The sequence below is a fragment of the Asparagus officinalis genome, chromosome 1 (assembly GCF_001876935.1).
Source record: "Asparagus officinalis chromosome 1, Aspof.V1, whole genome shotgun sequence".
Taxonomy (NCBI): domain Eukaryota; kingdom Viridiplantae; phylum Streptophyta; class Magnoliopsida; order Asparagales; family Asparagaceae; genus Asparagus; species Asparagus officinalis.
This window is the reverse complement of record NC_033794.1, coordinates 127,829,645-127,848,872: the sequence shown is the minus strand read 5'-3', so window position 1 is coordinate 127,848,872 and position 19,228 is coordinate 127,829,645. Positions and strand designations below refer to the sequence as shown.

Genomic DNA, 19,228 nt, shown 5'->3' with positions numbered 1-19,228 from the left:
CGTCCACTGTTCAAACTCCCTACAAAGAACTCCAACCTAAAAGCTAACTCAAAAGAAGAAGAAAAGGAAAATAGATAAAAGCCCTAAATAGACGAAAAACCTTTATCTTAATTGATGAAAAGAAGAAAATAACATCTATATATATATATATATTCAAACTTTTGTCACGCACGAACATCTGGTGATTCAGATTCTTCTTTAGGAGCTTGTAAAAGCTTTGTGGACGAAGAAGGGGAAGCTCGCATCCTCGACGTCGTAGCGCTGTCAATGTAAACACCAATTGATCGGAGAACATCTCCATCCGAACACCCGTGGAAACCTCTGATACAAGTGCCCGAAGCGCCAAACGAAAATTCAGTACCCCGACCAAAAGCAGAACCATAAGGTCCATGGCGTACGCCACCCGCATCGATCACGAGAGACGTTACGTGATTCCAGTAGTATCCGGATACTGATGTTATAGGACCTGTTATTTGTATCTGAAACAAAACATGAAACTTAATACAGTAACAAAATGTGAATTTTCAGAATATCTAATGCTTAATGAATTCCGTTATTCACATCCGAACGAGCCCTATTCGGCAAAATATGTAAGATTGTTCCGTAATCAATGAATGGAATAATTAAAAGTGAAATTCTTAATTCGATATCAATAGTATGTAAATGTATTTCGTTTGCATGAAAATTTAACTGAGAGGCGTATATAGAAGGGGAAAACTCTTTCTGCCCCTCAGCGATTACGAATGTGTGAACAAAACTTAATGGAAAATACATTAAGGCTGTGTTTGGGAACTTGGATTTGTGTCTGGATTTAAAATCTAGGGTATTTCAAATCCAAGTTGGGCAATAGAAAACCTTCATTGTTATGCGATTTGAGCTCACGCAAACCAAAGATTATCTCCCTCTCTAAATGGCATGTAATATGACTTTATTCATGCATCTATGTGAATATGCATTCTGGATGCATCGAAATTTTTAAACATATCATCTAGCCAAACCAGATCACAGATTTTCATGTTTTTATTGCCAAGTTTCAATGGGTTTAACTGATATTAGCTATTGTTTCTCTTGTCCAAATCCTTTTACGATTATATCCGGTGTGCTTTTCTCATAAGCAGTCTCAGGCTTTTCTAATATTGTCAACGTTATGGGTTTTTTTCGCAGGTCAAGCGTGATATTGTGCTGAGAGTGCTTGTGCTTTGGTCTCACCTTTTTCGGTTCTCATTGTCATTTGATATAGCTTGCTGCTTTGTCTAATGATTGTAGCTTATATGTAAGGGTTAATTGCATATACTCTCTGTGGTATCGTTTTTAAATTGCAACACATGTAGTGTACACTGTTGCAGATGTGCCATTGGGTTAAAATTGTGACTGTTTTACCCTTGGACTTACTAATTTCTAGCTGAAGTCAAACAAAAGGATATTGGATTCGGTTTGTTGTTATTTGGGCCTTCTCTGTTCTCTGAGCTTATTGTCAGAAGTAGAAGGAATTGTTTTTGTATGTTGACAAATGATTCCTGTGAAGTTTCATGAGGACAAATGATTCCTGTGAAGTTTCTTACTTTTGGTGTTTGCATTGGTGAGCTGATATATTTTTCATGAGGACAAATGATTCCTGTGAAGTTTCTTACTTTTGGTGTTTGCATTGGTGAGCTGATATATTATACTGAAGGTGGTTGTGCTTTGGTCTCACCTTTTTTTGTTTCTCATTGTCACTTGTTGTGGTGTTTGCTTCTATGGTGAATGATTGTGGCTTATAGTATACTCCAATATGTTGGCATCTGATGGTTTGTGGTTTGGTACGTTTGCTCTTTTATTGGATGTCTTTGTGAAAGATACTTGTTGAGAGTATATCAAAGTGATGTCCAAGTACGTTAACGGAAAAAATTGAAAGATACTTATTATATGAAGTGTTTTATCTGTTTGCTGGGGCCTCGCAAAGTATCAGAGATGAGTTTAGTTATCAAATTACCTAAATTTGTGTTTTTTGGTTACTATTTTACACATCTCCATTGCATTTGATGTAAACAAGATGGGTTCAGAGAATAAATTTTCATCAATTTTAAATTCAAATTCATGTATAATAAAGTACCAAAACACTAGATTTTGAAATCAAAGATTTCAAATCCTTTCATTTAATAAAGATATCCAAACAAAAGATTTCTTAAATCATGGATTTCAAATTCTAAATTTAAAATCCCTTGATTTTAAATCAACTTCCCAAATCTAAATCCAAGTTCCCAAACGCAGCCACGATGAATTTAGAACGTACGTCGACAGTGAGCCACAAATATGATTGTGAAAATAAACCCTTTTAAATTAATTATACCACAATACATATATAAGATAAATTAGGTTATATATAGAACTTACAGTTTCAAAGCTGGTGCCGCCTGCTCCTCCTCGTCGGAGAGAAAGGCGCCTATTCCCACGTTCGTCGGCGTATGCAAACTGGATGGATACGATGCCGAAAGCTGTGTACGTTAAAAAGATGGTGGCTACGCTATGAAATACGCCATCGTCCCATGCTTGGCCCTGCCAGCTACCTGCAGGTCCAGCCTTTATATATATCCTATCACCCTGTGTCAATTCGAATCAGATAATTGAAGTAACATATACAAATTAATTATTAGTGCGCTGCATCAAATCAAACCAAATATCAAATATCAAATAAATTAAAAAAATAGTAAAAGAAAATGTAGTACTCATCACCATTGTTGTGTGCATGATGTTATTTTCCTGCAGATAATAATCTGAGAAGAATGTGAGATGTTAATTTATAGGGATCCATATCTAAATCTTATGAGTGGCTTAATCGTTCGCCTTCGCGTAAATTAATGGATCTATGGGCTGTAATTTAGTTATGCGTGTTGGAAGTTAGAGAGAGCGTGTTCCTTCATGATCTGTGCCTGGTGGAAAAGGGCGTGAAACAAAACGTCAACCAATTTATAGCGCATAATTAATGGTTTTTTCTTAAATTTTCAAAAGGGATTGATTATACAAATTAATTAGTGGTTGAGCGACACCAATTATACAATTTTTTAAATGTTAGGTTAGTCCCCATTGAGTTGGCTTTTGTCTATTTAAGATAGTAAACGGACCAATAACATTACTTCATTTAGTGAGTTGCACTATTATAATTTTTTTTCATATAAATATATATCTATATCTATACTACTTATAAAAAACCATAATTAATGGTTGTATCTTAAATTTTCAAAAGGGATTGATTATATAAATTAGTGGTTGAGTGACACCAATTACACAATTTTTTGAATGTTAGGTTAGTTCTCATTGAGCTCACTTTTGTCTATTTAAGATAGTGCTAGTGGGTCATCTCAACCACACGTTTGGATTCGCTACATCCTTAATTTAGAGAACCCCTACAATTAGTAAACTGGACCAATAACATTACTACATTACTTCATTTAGTGTGCACTATTATTAATTTTTTTCATATAAATCTATATCTATATCTATACTACTTATAAAAAAGGATTGCTATGTCAGAACTTTTGATTGCCTTTTTTGCCCTCTCAATCAAAAGTTTTGACATGACAATCTTCTTTTACATGGGTAATGTAAGAATAAGTAATAATACATAATAAAGAGAAGTATATAGTATAGCTATAAATCTGGATATAAATGAAATGAAAATATACATAACATACATCTTCCATTTGTCATTCCTCTCTTCCAGTAAAAATTTAGCCTTCTTAGACAATTACTTCCAAATTTAGCCTTCTTAGGTACCGTTTGGCAAAGGGTTAAGTGAGGGGTTAAGAAGACTTAAACATTTCTTAACCCACCAAACACAAAAAATCTATACAAGGGTTTAAGTGAGTTAACCCTCCATAATTTGTCAAACATAAAAAATATAGAAGAGTTTAAGCTAACCCCTCTAGAGGGATTAAAATGAGTTAACCCCTCAAAATGATGGGTTTACTAATACTCCTATTTAGAAGGATTAAGAGTTGATTAAAATGAGTTAACCCCTCAAAATGATGGGTTTACTAATACTCCTATTTAGAAGGATTAAGAGTTAACCCTTCTAATTATAAAGAAAATAGTCAAAATCATTGTTATTCCCAAACACTAAAACTGATCACTAGGACTAAAATAAAACTTATATAACGGATTAATAATTTAGTCCTTCAGATTATCGAATGGGCTAACTATGTTAATCATTCTCCTTAATCCCTCTTCATTAACCCTTTGCCAAACGGGACCTTATGAAACATTAATTTCCTATAAACATATACTATTAGACCTTTTAAATTTTATTGTCTGTTACATGCAAATAATGGCCTTTGTAGACAATTAGCTCCAAACTAATCTATAATGAAACATCAGTTTTATATTGTCCATTGTTTATTAATTGTATTATTAGACTATCCAAATTCCATTGTCAGTTATCTACAAAATAATACTTACTAGATCAATCCTTAAATGGCATCACATCATAAGTTCAACTAAACAAAGTTAGTCATCCACCGAAGAAAGAAAGGCAGAGCTACATGATACGTGGATGACATAGAATACAGTCAATATATGTTTATATTTTTATAAATTCGTTCTATCCCCACTGCAATGTCATTGTTGCTTACATTGCTGGTAAACAAAGTTGATAGACGCCATAAAGATGTGAGATTTTTATCGAAATCTCATTCAATTTCTTACTCATTACTGAATTATTTTTTGATTTTCCATTCTTCATGGCTCTTCGAGGACATAGTTCTGTTGATCGCATGTTCTTTCTTTAGTTCAATTAAGAAAAAGTTTTTCATATTAAGCACCATGCAGGGTATGAGGTAAAAACTTATTTATTAATCGATGTTATTCAACACATGTTTTGTAGAAATTAATCAGAAGTTCAACCTTGATACTCACTCATTGCACATGTACTCTTCAGTATTTAAATGTTTTGGTTATTTTAAATAATTGCATTTTAGGCCCACCAATTACTAGAAAATCAAGTAGTTTTAGAAAACACGTAACATCGAGCTAACAAGACACTACAATGTGCTTGAAGGTATTTGGATCGAAGATGAACTAGGGTTCTTAGAGCATTGATACTATGGTGGTATGCATTATGATTGCTGTTTTGGCACTTGGTCAGATCATCCTTTCTACAAAATATTGATTTTGATTAGACATATTATGTTTGGACTCTATAATGATTATATTAGGTATCTATAGGGTTTAATTTAAAATGAGAATGTTTGTACTATGATAGGACAACATGAATAAGTTGTCATAGGTCTAACGCATAAATGATTGTTATGGTGTTAATTTAGTTTGATAACAAAAATGAAAAATATTGCATTTCGAGCATAACTCAATTCTTTCCTCTTATTTTCATTTTATTAGTAATACGTATTGAGTATATTTTAAGAATAATAATGTAATCATAAAAAACACTCCATATAACTAAATATAATGGAAAACATGCAAAAAGACCAAGGAATTCAAACCACCTCGATGAGATTAATATTTTAAAAACAATATTATAATATTAAAATTTATAATAATTATTATATATCATAATTAGTAAACATTAGTATATAATAATAAGTAAAACTATTGTAATTTTAATAGTAAAAATGCTTTTCCTGTTGTAGAAAATATATTTAAAATATTTTAATAAATTACTAAAAAATTAACCCTCACTATCCTAAAAACTAAAAACCTCTCCTCTCCATTGGATCTAGATTCATCCAATGGCTGAGATTAAAGCTGCATAAGGGTAATCAGGTAAAATAAACAGCCCACTAAAGAGAGGTAATTAATGCTTCTCTGTTGAGTTCTCCATTTCCCCATGCAATCTCACGGCTCAGGCAACCCAACAGTCACGAAGAGCAGCTCTCTCTCAATCGAGAAATCGTCCATCAGCTCTTGTTCATCGTTCATCGTTCTTCAGCTCTCGTTCATCGGGAAATCGTCCAGCAGCTCTCGTTCAGCGTTCTTCAACTCTGTCGTTCATCATCCAGCAGCTATCGTTCGTCGTCTAGCAGCTCTCGTTCAGCGTTTTTCAGCTCTCTCGTTCATCGTCCAGCAGCTGGCCGTTAAACATTTTATGGATATTTAAATGGAGAGCTTGAATTCAGGTGTGCAGGGTCTAGTTGTTTTGATTGTAATGGATCTAGATTCAGTATTTAAATACTTAGTCATATGATTTATTATATAGGAGCTTACACGCTTAAACATTTTATGGATATTTAAATGGAGAGTTTGAATTCAGTTGAACACGTTATAGTTGTTAATCTAGATTAACTGCATTGAATCGAGATTTATTGTTATAGATTGCAGTGTTTTTCATAATTTATCCACTTGTTTACTGCAGTGAATCTGGATTCAATGTAGTGAATCGAGATTCACTACAGATTAATTAGCAATGATATGAATTCAATGCAGTGAATCTATATCCACTCTAGTGAATCTCGATTCATTGCGATGAATCCCGATTGTGTTTTTCATAATTTATTCACTTGTTTACTGCAGTGAATCTGGATTCAATGAAGTGAATCGAGATTCACTACAGATTAATTAGCAATGATATGAATTCAATGCAGTGAATCTAGATCCACTCCAGTGAATCTAGATTCATTGCGATGAATCCCGATTGTGTTTTTCATAATTTATTCACTTGTTTACTGCAGTGAATCTGGATTCAATGTAGTGAATCGAGATTCACTACAGATTAATTAGCAATGATATGAATTCAATGCAGTGAATCTAGATCCACTCCAGTGAATCTCGATTCATTGCGATGAATCCCGATTGTGTTTTTCATAATTTATTCACTTGTTTACTGCAGTGAATCTGGATTCAATGAAGTGAATCGAGATTCACTACAGATTAATTAGCAATGATATGAATTCAATGCAGTGAATCTAGATCCACTCCAGTGAATCTAGATTCATTGCGATGAATCCCGATTCAGTATATCAAAACTTAGTCATATGACTTATTATCTAGGAGTTTATATTCGTGAACATTTTATGTCAATTTAATTGGAGAGCTTGAATTCAGTTGAACAAGTTCTAGTTGTGCAGGGAATGCAATGATCTTCATAATGTATTCCCATGTTTTCTTTAGTGAATGTGGATTCAATTCATTGAATCCAGATTCACGAAAGAAAATATGGGAATACATTATGAAAATCATTACATTCTATAATAACTAGAACGTGTTCAAACGGATTCAATAGTTTAATGTAGTGAATATGGATTCAATGTAGTGAATCGAGATTCACTCCAGTGAATCCAGATTCATTGCGATGAATCCAGATTCAGTATATAAAAACATAGCCATATTATTTATGTTCTTTTATTTTCAGTTGTAGGCAGCAATGAACAAATTAAGGACCCACATGTTATAAATGCATCGGACAGTGATTTTTTGGAAGATGGAATGGACGAAGTTAGCTCGATTCCTTTTGAATCACCAGGTGGTGGTATGTATTGGAAACCTCGGGTTGAAGCCGAATTTAAACCTTATCTAAACCAAAGCTTCCGATCACTAGAGGATGGTATAGAGTTTTACCGAGAGTATGGACGTAAAAGTGGGTTTGAGATCAGACGGCATACAGAGAAGAAACATGAGGACGGTACAGTTCTTCTTAAACACATTGTTTGCAGTAGAGCTGGCAGCAATGAATCAAAGATGGATGTTGATTTTGATGATTTTAGTAGCAGTTCGAAAAAGAGAAGGAGAACTGTATCTAGTAGATGTGGTTGCAAAGCTAAAGTCGTGTTTAAGTTTGATGGTTTGAAAGGATATAATGTTCTCTCATTTGTTGAAGAGCATTGTCATTTTTTGGTCTCCGGTAGTGGGAAACAATTTTTGAAGTCAAATAGAGTTCTCGGTCTCGCACATAAGAAACTTGTATTTGATGGAGCAAAAGCCAACATGGGGCCTAACAAAACATATAACTTTGCTAAGGAGTTGTGTGGAAGTTATTCTAATGTTGGTGCTACGTGTACCGAGTTTAAAAATTGGAGTAGGGATGTGAAGCTTTATATTGGTGATCGAGATGCTCAAATGATCATCGAGAAGTTCACGGATAAGAAGGAGATGAGTGATGGATTTTTCTATGATTATGCAGTCGATGAAGGGGGTCGATTAACTCGCATCTTTTGGGCAGATGTTATTGGGCGAAGAAATTACGATGTATTTGGAGATGTGATATCATTTGACTCTACATATTCCACAAACAAGTAAGATTTTATAGTTAATCTCTTACTATTTTCAATATTGTAATTATATATCATAGTGAATCTTATATTTTTTGTATGTGATACAATAGGTACAACATGAAGTTTGTTCCATTTACTGGTCTCGACAATTATAAGAAGTGTGTTGTATTTGCAGCAGGATTGATAGCTAAAGAGGACATTGATAACTATGTCTGGATTTTTGAGGTATTCATGAAATGCATGATTCGCGAGCCAAAGTGTATTGTTACAGATCAGTGCCCTGCCATGAAGCAAGCTATACCAACTGTCTTTACAGAAGCACGTCACCGTTTGTGCATGTGGCACATCATGAAGAAATTTAACCAAAAGGTAATGAATCCCACATATAAATATCATGAATCCTCATTAGATAAATACTGAATCTTTCGTTATATATTTATATTGTAGTTGGCAAAATGCATTTCGAAGATGGATGATTTCAAGAGGAAGATCAATGCACTGATTTGGAGTATAGATATAGATCCAGCAACATTTGAAGTCGGTTGGAAAGATGTTATGAAAGAATATAAGCTTGAAAGTAATGAATGGTTGTGTGAACTGTATAACATTCGGGAGTCATGGATTCTAGCCTATTATGCTGATGATCCAATGACCGGTTTATTGCGGACTACATCAATATCAGAGAGTGAGAACAGTTTCTTTGACAAATTCAACCGTAGATCTGACACATTGACAGAATTTTATCTTCGATATGAGAGTGCTATGGAGAAGCAAAGGCATACAAACGCAAGATTAAACTATGAAGGAACGAAAACGATGCCAAGAATGGACACGCCATTGTTATTGGAGAGGGATGCAGCAGAGTTGTACACGCGAACAATGTTTTATGAGGTACAGAGTGAGATAATGTCATCCTGTTATGATATGAGTATCAACAGTATATCAGAAGAAGATGGCGTGAAGATTTTTTCCATAAAGGACAAAAAGAGACATGGAAAAATATTTGAGGTAAAACTTAATAATGGATATTGAAACAATAAAAATTGAATATATTTTCAATGCAATGAATCGCGATTCAGTGTAGTGAATCTCGATTCACAACACTGAATCGCGATTCAGTGACCATTTCATGTACTTGTCTTTTTCTTTTTTTACTCGGTGCTAATATACATTGTTTTTTGAATTTTAGGTGAAACACGCTTACTTGAACAATGACGTGCAATGTACGTGTAGGCTGTTTGAGAAAATGGGTATAGTATGTAGGCATGGTTTTTTTGCACTGAACCAAGCTGGTGTAACAAAAATTCCAAGGCATCTTGTTGTGAACCGATGGACAAAGGTGCTGAGATGAGGCATTCATTGCAGTTTAAGAAAATATCAGAACAGTGCAATACAATTGAAGTTACAAATCGCAAGTTGAATGACATATGGTATGATTTCTAATCATGTGTGAGTTTGGCAGGTTTAGATGGTGAGAGACTTGACTACCTGGAAGGGAAGTTGAAGGAGTTGAAGCACAGTTTGTGTGAATCTAGTTGGAAATTTGACACACAGAACAAAAATGATGTAATGGAGTTTTTTGTTGGCTCAAAAATACCAGCGGAAGTGATCGTTAAACCTCCCATTGAAGGTAGAAACAAGGGGTGTGGACGGAGAATTGTTGGTGATTATGAGAAATCAATTACTCAACGAAAGAAGAAGGTGCCAAGGCTGTGTAATATGTGCAAAAAAATCGATTTCCATGACGCACGGACATGCCCATTAAAGAAAACAATACAGCAGAGTGATGTTTAATTTAGTTGTCATAATTCGTTACAGAATCATTTTTAGGAATACATTTCTTATTAAAATTGCTGAATTGTGTAATTCTTAACTATATATATTTACTAGATTATTAATTACATGGTTACATTGTGTCATGTTAGTATATTGAATTGAGATCTACTCATATAGCATGTGAATTCCATTATTATTAGTTGTATTATTTAAGCAGGAATGATAAAGTAGTTGTATGCAGTCATCAGTTTAAATTTGATTCGCTTTAAGTGATTCTGGACTAACTATATTGAATCTAGATTGATCGCAGTGAATCTAGATTATCTGATATTGAATTTCGATATCACTATAGGGATTCATTATAATCAATCAAACAATCAAATTACTTGATTGTTTCGGTTTAAGTTATTCTGGACTAACTATAATGAATATAGATTCATTGTAGTGAATCTGGATTCAATGATCTGCATATGGATTCACTATAGTGTAGTGACTAAGATAATATTGACTTACTGAATTTTTAGTGTAGTGAATCGAGATTCACTTTATTGAATCTGGATTCACTATAGTGAACCCAGTTTCAAAATAATAATTTAGTAATAACTTAGGATAATATTGAAACAGTGATCCAAGATTCAATACATACAATCCACAATAAGAACGATCAATTTATTTGTATGTTACATAAAAGCTTGAATTATAACTCACATTATATGCTGTAATCGAAATTCTTCCATTTGCATTCACTACCTTCACAGTATTTTCATATAATCCAAAATAAAACTATGACAAAGCTATTGTTATAAAGTATATTTACATAGAAAAGCAGTTCAACACAAACTAGAGTATTCCATAACATTAAGTGACAATGTACTCAATAACTGTAAACTTCAACATTGAAAATTATGCTGATTTCAGAATATCATTTTCTTTGAGATCTTGTGATCTTCCTCGTCTCTTTTTTGAATTTGGCAGTTTCAGCATGGTGCTGTTGGGCTTTGCTGATGACTTCTTTGGCCAATTCATTTGTTGGTTCAGTAAGAATTTGGCAACAGTATATAGACCTCAGTCTATGTAGCTGATTTTTTAATCGCTCCTGTCCATATGAATAAAAGTTCAGTTCAAGATTCAGTAGCTAATTGATGTGCTTTATATTCTAAATTTTATTAATTCAAAAAGACTAAATGTAAATTATCAACACATTATTAGTTTAAACACTTACACCCTCTCTATGAAAACCAGAGTTCCAATTTGCTGTACCACCGCCCATGTAGGTCTCCATATGTCTCATGACAAAAATACCACAATCAAATTTGTTTTCGGCCGTTCTCCACTCCATCTCAAGTCTGTCAGGCGTTAATGTATTTATTTCACTCGCCTTGTGATGTTTTTTGTCTGCCAAATATCTCACAAAATTCTAGTGCTGTTTAATCAAAATTAATCAGTGTCACATAATAAATCCAAATTATTATACAGCAATGTTTAATGTAATATACAATTTGTTTTGGTTGTTTATATGGAAACAGTATTAATGACATTGAATCACGATTCATTGGATCTAGCTCGCTAGAATTTAATAGAGTTAGTTCACCTGGACTTACTCTAATGAATCTGGATTCATATTAGTGAATCTGGATTCATTAGAATTAACTATAGGTAGTGGATCGTGATTATGTGATGTGAACACAGATTAACTAGCTATATTGAATCGAGATTCATAGTAAGATGAGAATCCAGATTCACTAACTCTAGTGATCAAAGTTTGAGATGACTAGTTATAGCATATGGATCGTGATTACGTGATGTGAACACAGATCAAAGTTTCAAGATTCACTAATTATAGTGATCGAGATTCACTAGAGTTAGCTAATCTGGAATTATCTGACTCTAGTGAATTCCAGATTCACTATAGTGAATCTGGATTCACTATATTGAATCTGGATTCACTATAGTGAATCTGGATGAATCCAGATTCACTATATTGAAACTGGATTCACTTATTACTGTATTTTGCCAGATAATGTTTAAAGAACATACTTAAGGTGGAAAAAACATACCAAACCCTCAGGACGACCTTGGTATTTTTCCTTGTAGTCTGGGCAGTTTTTGCTATTGTCAATCAGCTCCATACTTGGATTCTTTAGCCCATAGCATACAATGTAGAAATGCTCAAACGCATTTATGGGGAAGAAGACCTATTTGTTGTGAAATTTAATCAGAGATTTTACAGATATAGTTAAAATTGGGCTAAAGAATAAAAACATTGTCTTCGAATCTTTACCATATCAATCTCATTAAACTTCATATGTGGATACAGAGCAAGTTGCTCATCCATCCGTGAAGCAAACCGACTGTATCTCAATTCATCATTGACCTCATCTGTGTGATGAATGTTGCAAAACTGTACAACATAAAATTTGTTAAATAATATGTAACTCAAGTTTTATCTTAAATAAAATAAAGGAAGATACGGACGGTTGTCTCAACATTGCAGAAGAATCTAAGTGGAGAATTTTCAGACTTCATTTTTTTCTGCTGTTCAAAATATAGGACCAAATGCTGATTAAATTTGCCTCAATGTCCTCAGAAGGAAGGAAAGTCTTGAAAGCAGGTAAGAAACATTCAATTTGTCTCCACTTAAAAACCATTTCACTGAAAAAACAGTAATAATATTCAATTTAATAAAGGGACAAAATACCATTTCACTGAAAAAACAGCAACAATAGCGAGTCTCACACCTAATAATAAAATATCAAATAAGTGTTCAGAACTTACAAATTCTCTTCTTCAGCGGAATCATCACCTGAATGCCTTATTTCTCTATGGACCCAATCCCATATGATGCTTTCCAGCTGACTTTGCCTAGCAGTAATCTGAGATACCCTCTGCACCCATGGTGACCGAAGAGACGTTGCAGGCTTTACCATCCTCTTTTCTTTCCCCCTTCCAGCATGTCCCTTATTTTCGGCCACCTGAACTTTCTTACCTTTACATTCATTAACTGCAGCAGCATCTTCAGATTGTTTATCAGTTCTTTGTACAGATTCATTAATGATTTCAGATTCACAAGCTTTAGCAATCTGAACAACATCAACCATTTCCACTGATTCAGTATGAGTATCTTGTGTCAGCCCAAGAGAAAAACTAGGTTCTTTAGTCTGTGGGGTACTACATTCGCTAATCTTCCGTCTCACTGGTCTGTCATCCTTTTTCATGCTAACAGACTCTATAATGGTCTGTCATCCTTTTTCATGCTAACAGACTCTATAATCTTATCAACTTCTTGAATAAAATTTGGGGAGACTTGTGTTTGTGGTATCTCAACTTCTTGAATAAAATTTGGGGAGACTTGTGTTTGTGGTATCTCACCTGATATTGGATCAACAGCAGGGTAACCATGCATATCTCTACTCACCTTGGTGTTCACATTAGGGGTATCATCAACAATGTTTTCCACAGCTGTTTCATTGTCACAGGTACTTACACGATGTCCCCACCCCTGCACAAGTACATTTGAAACTCTCTGTTGAATCTGAAAGAGATCATTGTCATTGGGGAACAGCTTTCTCATTGTCTCACACTCAGCATCAAATCTATTTTTTGCAGATTCCAGCTCTGCAGCTCTCCGTTGAACCCTCTCAATACAATTCTGCATTTTGAATATTGTTTTCAGCGAAAGTCGTTTCCATTGCAGATTCCATTAAACTTTGATGTGTTTACAAGAAATTATAATGAAAATAAAAGAAAGTACAACTCTCGAGAAAATAACACAGAAGTTGTTTATCAACTACTGTTTTTGTGGGACTTTGCCTGTGCCGGGAACGCTTTGGCTCGTTGACCACCGATTCAAAGATCGTGAAGGTGCTTAGGGATCTCTCCTTCGTTTATCGAAGTAAAGATTTGAAAACGAATATCTTATCGATGTAAGATGTCCGTTCTTCCAAAGATCAAGTCTGAGCTTAGATCTCTAGGATTCACCGAATGATGCTTGTCAAAGGGTGAAAGTTCTCTCTCTTCTTCAAAACCACTGAAAGCTCAAGCCTCTTCTGCTCCAAAATGCTCTCTGTCCTTTATTTCGTGTGTTAGGGAGGTATTTATAGGGGTCTCAGTGCACCACAGTTGAAACGGGAGCAAAATAACTGACCGAGTGTTTTCTCTTTGGCCGCTGCAGTCTACACTGCCGCGGCTATTGGCGCGTAGGCTGCCGCGCCTTAGCCGCGGCACCATGGGCTGCCGCGCTTTAGCCGCGGCACCATGGGTTGCCGCGCCTTAGCCGCGGCACCATGTCCTGCCGCGCCACAGTGCTGCATGATGACGTGTATATTGTTCTTCTATTTTGTCTTGAGAGGTGTTTGGATGTCCGTAAATATTTTTTGACGCCTACAGATACCCCCTCCAAAGTATCTCGCAGACTCATCATTTTTTAGAGAGGAGGCTGGGACACTTTGGATATGATAAGCTTTCCTTGCAATTTCTCCAGTGTTTTGTTGAGGAAGTTGCGTAGAATGGTCTGTGAATGGCTTCAATTCTTGACTTCTTTATCTTTTAGCTTATTCAGTGCTTTGTAGAATAGCTAAGATTCCTCCGGTGCTGCGTTTATCGCGTGGCCGTTGTCGAAGTCTTGAATCAGAACCGTTGGGAGATTCAGGGAGATGCAGTTTATACTCATATACTCATCGGAGTATTCAGGTGTGTATTCCAAATACAACAGGAGATGTATGTGTTCAAACACCCCAGGGATCGTCGTGTATGATGAATGCTCTTGCACAGTAGTGTGGACTATGCAAATATCCATAACCGCGACGGCGTATACTGCTTCGCTTGAGCGCTGCAGCATGGACTGTCGCGCTTGAGCGCTGCAGTATGGACTGTCGCGCTCGACCGCGACAGTATAGACTGTCGCGCACCGCTTCGGCCAGTCGGGTTTATAAACTTGCTGCTGGGCTCTCTCGGGTCATTTTTACCCGCTTCTTTGAGTTCGAAACTCTTCAAATCCCTCATATACGACGACCTTTGGCTGATTTCTCCTCTTCACATTTTCGTATTTGGGCGATTCATCTTTGAACGAGATCTAGGGTTTCTTGATCTCAAGCTTTACCTCCAATCAAACTTGATTTTATTCTTCCCTGGTAAGAACCGTACCCCTATGTCATGTTTTAGGGTTTGATTTCGCTCTTTTGTTTGGGATCTCACAAAAACCCTAATTTTCTTTGCTTTTCAGATTGGTTTCACCATGTCTCCCAAGAAATCCAGGGTTCCCAAAGGGAAATCTGCAGCACAGGCGTCTGATGAGGTTGAGGCTGCCGCTGCATCGTTCGGAGGTGAGCTTTCAACTTCTTTTCTATCCAAAATTGATGTTTTTGCTCGTATAACCTCGCTTGCCTCCTTTGAGAGGCATCCGGGAAGAGTTGACATCCCCCATCGAGGGGATTGATACTGAAAAACTACATATCTTGTTCAATCAAGATGTGTACCACAGTTGAAATACAACTTTGGCTCAAACCCTTGTTTTCCGAAACAAGGGGTGCCATTCAGTTACCGCGACAGCTCGTACTGCCGCGCCTGAACGCGACAGCGTATACTGTCGCGGTAACGCGCGACAACAATAATCGCTGCGGCTACTTAGTGCGAGTTTTCTTATCTGTTAGTCTTTTTTGTTCAACTGTTTTCTAACTTTTCTTTGTAGTCCCCTTTCCCTCTGTGGCCTTCTCTGATAGAGAGGACCCAGGCCAGAGTGGTACTCTTCACGCCTCCTTTCGCGGCGACTTTTTGGTTAGAGAGGCTCGCCAGTTTAGTGAAGACTGTGATAATAGTATTCCAGAGTTGATTCGTGAGGGAGGTCGTCGCACTCTGCGCGCTTTGCTGACCGACTCACCCTTAACTCCAACTAGAGATTCTACCGAACCGTTGAAGAAGCCTGACTATCTGTTCGGAGATTCGATAGAAGATCCAGACAATCTCTGCCGTGGCTCTGAAATTTGGTTGAATGAGCATGAAGGTGCTTTTCTATTTCTTCCTCCATTCCCTCGTCAATATTCAATTCTGCAATTAAGGAATCTGGCTGTTTCGAGAAAAATGGCGTGGCATCTAACAGAAGATCATGAGCATATCCATTGTGGATTTATTGGCAAAGATGTCAGTGCTCCTGGCTCCATTGGCAGGCATAATGTCCGTGGCCTTCACCCAGGGATATTTGGACCAGATAGCGGGCCTCAGAACGAACTGATGATAAGGGCCAATACCGTAAAGAATAGGCTCGCTAGAGTTGGCCGGGAACTCCCCATTCTGAAATTTAGATGTTATGGATGGGTTCATTCTCTTCCCGACAAATGGTGGGCTAGGATGACCAAGTATGTACTCAATCGTTGGGATCAAGAGTTAAGGAATTTGGGGTTATATGCTCCGATCCGAGCCAGCATGCATGGTCTTCCAGTCAGCGTAGATCATTTCCTTGCTTTGTTTGAGTCTTATATTCCGGAGGCCAATACATTTCTTACCAAGTATGGGGAGTTAGGGCTTCCGCTCCACGAAATGATGCAAGTATCTGGACTGCCATTGGGGAACACTCCTTATCAAGAATATTTTCCCAACAATCGTCAGCTCATGAAGATGAAGAAGGCTGGCTCTCCTGCTTATGACATACTCTGGGAATTAACTTGTCACTATCAAATAGCGATAGCCAAGATTGAAGTAAAGAGTAAGAAGGCAGCTCGAGTCAGTTTAAAACAGTTCGCTGACTATTTGTTTCAGAATCTCGAGAGCCCGACCGGTGAAGCTGTCTGCGAATCACCGATTCTGACCCCTTCTGACGTTAATAGGCTGATTACAAAGATTAATACCCAATCTTATAGAACCGAGTCATCTGAAGGCGGTTTTCTTAAGGGCACTAAATTCAGCACTTTCTTATGGCAAGCTACCAAGAGAATGAAGCCTGCGACTCTTCTTTCTGGTTATATGGCCATATGGCTAAAGAAATGTGTAGTGCCGCATCAGTTTTCCGAGGCGCTTCCTCTTGAGGTTCTTCTTCCCGCCGTGCAACTAGCCGTTGGAGGTAGGTTATCCTTACTCTCCGCTATGATTGCTGACCTCCATAGCGGTTTGCGTAACCTAGCTACCACTTTTACCAAAGTGGGTGCCGAGCCTTCAATTAAAATTCCATTGTCGAGTGTCGAACTGCCGTACACATATTTAATGGCGTGGCTAGTTCTCCATCGAGCGGATATGATGTCAGCACCTGACGCATCTGATCAAAACATCCCCTTGTTGCAGCTCTTAGAGGGATGTAAGTGGTTATATCCTTCCCGACCGTGGGCTGACCGGGTGAGGCAGTTCAAGAATGCCAAATGCTGGGAATTTTACAAGTATTTCCCTCAGTTTTCTGGTGCCTATAATGACACTCTTGTTGACGAGGAGATGCCTGGGGCTGACAGGACCTCTCTCGACGTGGGTAGCTTCCATTGGCTCATGAACATTCGCCCAGGCTATAACGTTTTTCGGTCGAGGAACCTTTGCAGGATTGAGCCTTATTTTCCTTGCCGTTTTGCGTGACAATTCGGCTACGATCAACTATACATCGGGAATCCCAACAAATGGTTGATAACCTGCGGGAGCCTCATTGATGGAGTACGAGCCTGGTTCTGGAATGTTGCTGGCTGTACCGGAGCTCAATTTAGTTTGCCCGTCGCTGAGCCTGAACTCCACATGACTGAGCCTGGCCTTCATTTAACTTTCCTCTACTGTCGGTGGGTCTTAGCCGCCAACACTCCTCTTGCAAAGAAGAAGCTTCATGAATTGGAATCCGAGGCTGTGGTTCGGAGAATTATTAAAAAGGACAAGGAGCCCGCTACCTCTTCTCGTAAAGGAAAACAAGCAGTTGATTCCGAGGAGAGCGACGACTTTGAAACCTCTAGTGAGGAGGATGAGACTAGAGATGAAGCAGAAGCCGATGTCCCCCTGTCTCCTGTGGCTCACAGAACTCGTCGAGCTTCTTCGCCCAAATCACCTGGTGCTCCTTCAAAGGGTATTAGAATGAAGGAAAAGAACATTCCCCTATCATCCTCCAATAAGATGACCGTGAGATGGCCTGCTCAGGAGGAAGAGACAGAAGAAGAAGAAGAAGAGGTTGCCCCACTTCTTAGCAGGAAAAGATCTCGGCCTACTGCTCCTTCTGAAGCTCAACCTCAGCCGGCTCAAGGAACCGAATTGCGTACCAAGTTTAGACATGAGAGCTCTGAGGTTCCTCGAGATTCTCGTGCCTCGAAGAGGATTAAGAAGACGGCTCATAAATCGTGCCTGAACCTTCTTCTCCGGGGTTAATGGATGTTGATGAATCCAGCTTCACTGAACAAGTACACAAGGCCATTGATGAAGAGCCCCTTAGTATGGACATTGTCCCTCCTCCGGCTACCACATCGACCTCGCCAACTGCTGACACAGGTACAGATGTTTTCTCATTTGGGGGGCATTTCCGGAAGATAAGTGAATCGGAACGTGTTCCTCTCCTACTAACTTGTGCGCTTTATCTTCTTTTAGTTAAACTAAAGGAGGTGAGTGCGGATAGTAGCGCTGCTGACCCCGCAATTGTTATTGAAGGTAACCTTATTTTGTTTGCTTTGATTCTTTCATATCTCTTGCATGTGCATTGATGGATTCTTCTGCTTAATAGACATCCCTGTCAACGAACCGAGAGACATAGAACTTACCCATGATATGGGTATCGGAGATTTCGATGAGCGAGACTTCGATCTTGACATTTCTGAAGATGTACACCAGGGGATCTCCGATATATTATCCACTCCGGTTCCATCCGCTACTGCAGGACCAACTACGCGAGTTGATTCAGCTGAAGTAGGTGCATCAAAAGGTATACCCTTTTAGACTCCAGTTTTCAGCTGTACTTTCATCTTTTATTGTTCTTGGGGGACTGAAATAAGAATTTTAGACGTAGGACCAACCAACGAAGTTGATGCGTCTACCGTCATTGGTGAATGTGATCAACCTGAAGGTTTGGGTTTCTTACTTTTGGCAAGTCCCCCAGCTGAAGTTGAACCACCAGCTACTGCTCCTTCGACTTCCGCTATTATCGAAGCCGGACTTGTTGTGCCTTTCACTCCGACTCCAGTGGATCATGAAGTAGGAGGGTCGAATGTTACGGTAGAAGAGCAACCTCCTGCTACTTCAGCTCGACTTGGTACGTCTTATCTAATTGTGCTTCACAGTTAGATTAATACTTGCGGAGTGTTTATTCATTCTTT

At 37.6% G+C, this 19,228-nt stretch overlaps 1 protein-coding gene across 1 annotated transcript; it reads left to right on the top strand.

The window, feature by feature from the left end:
* On the top strand, nt 6,089–9,992 carry LOC109841537 (protein FAR1-RELATED SEQUENCE 5-like). The gene is made up of 6 exons (XM_020410502.1): nt 6,089–6,107; nt 7,340–8,219; nt 8,309–8,567; nt 8,646–9,206; nt 9,388–9,421; nt 9,661–9,992. Exons 1-6 carry the CDS (start codon nt 6,089–6,091, stop codon nt 9,990–9,992), a joined length of 2,085 nt encoding a protein of 694 aa, XP_020266091.1.

Coding starts and splice junctions, on each gene's coding strand:
- LOC109841537 (XM_020410502.1), top strand. Junction 8,220..8,308: donor TCTACATATTCCACAAACAA/GTAAGATTTTAT, acceptor GTGATACAATAG/GTACAACATGAAGTTTGTTC. Junction 9,207..9,387: donor GACATGGAAAAATATTTGAG/GTAAAACTTAAT, acceptor TTTGAATTTTAG/GTGAAACACGCTTACTTGAA.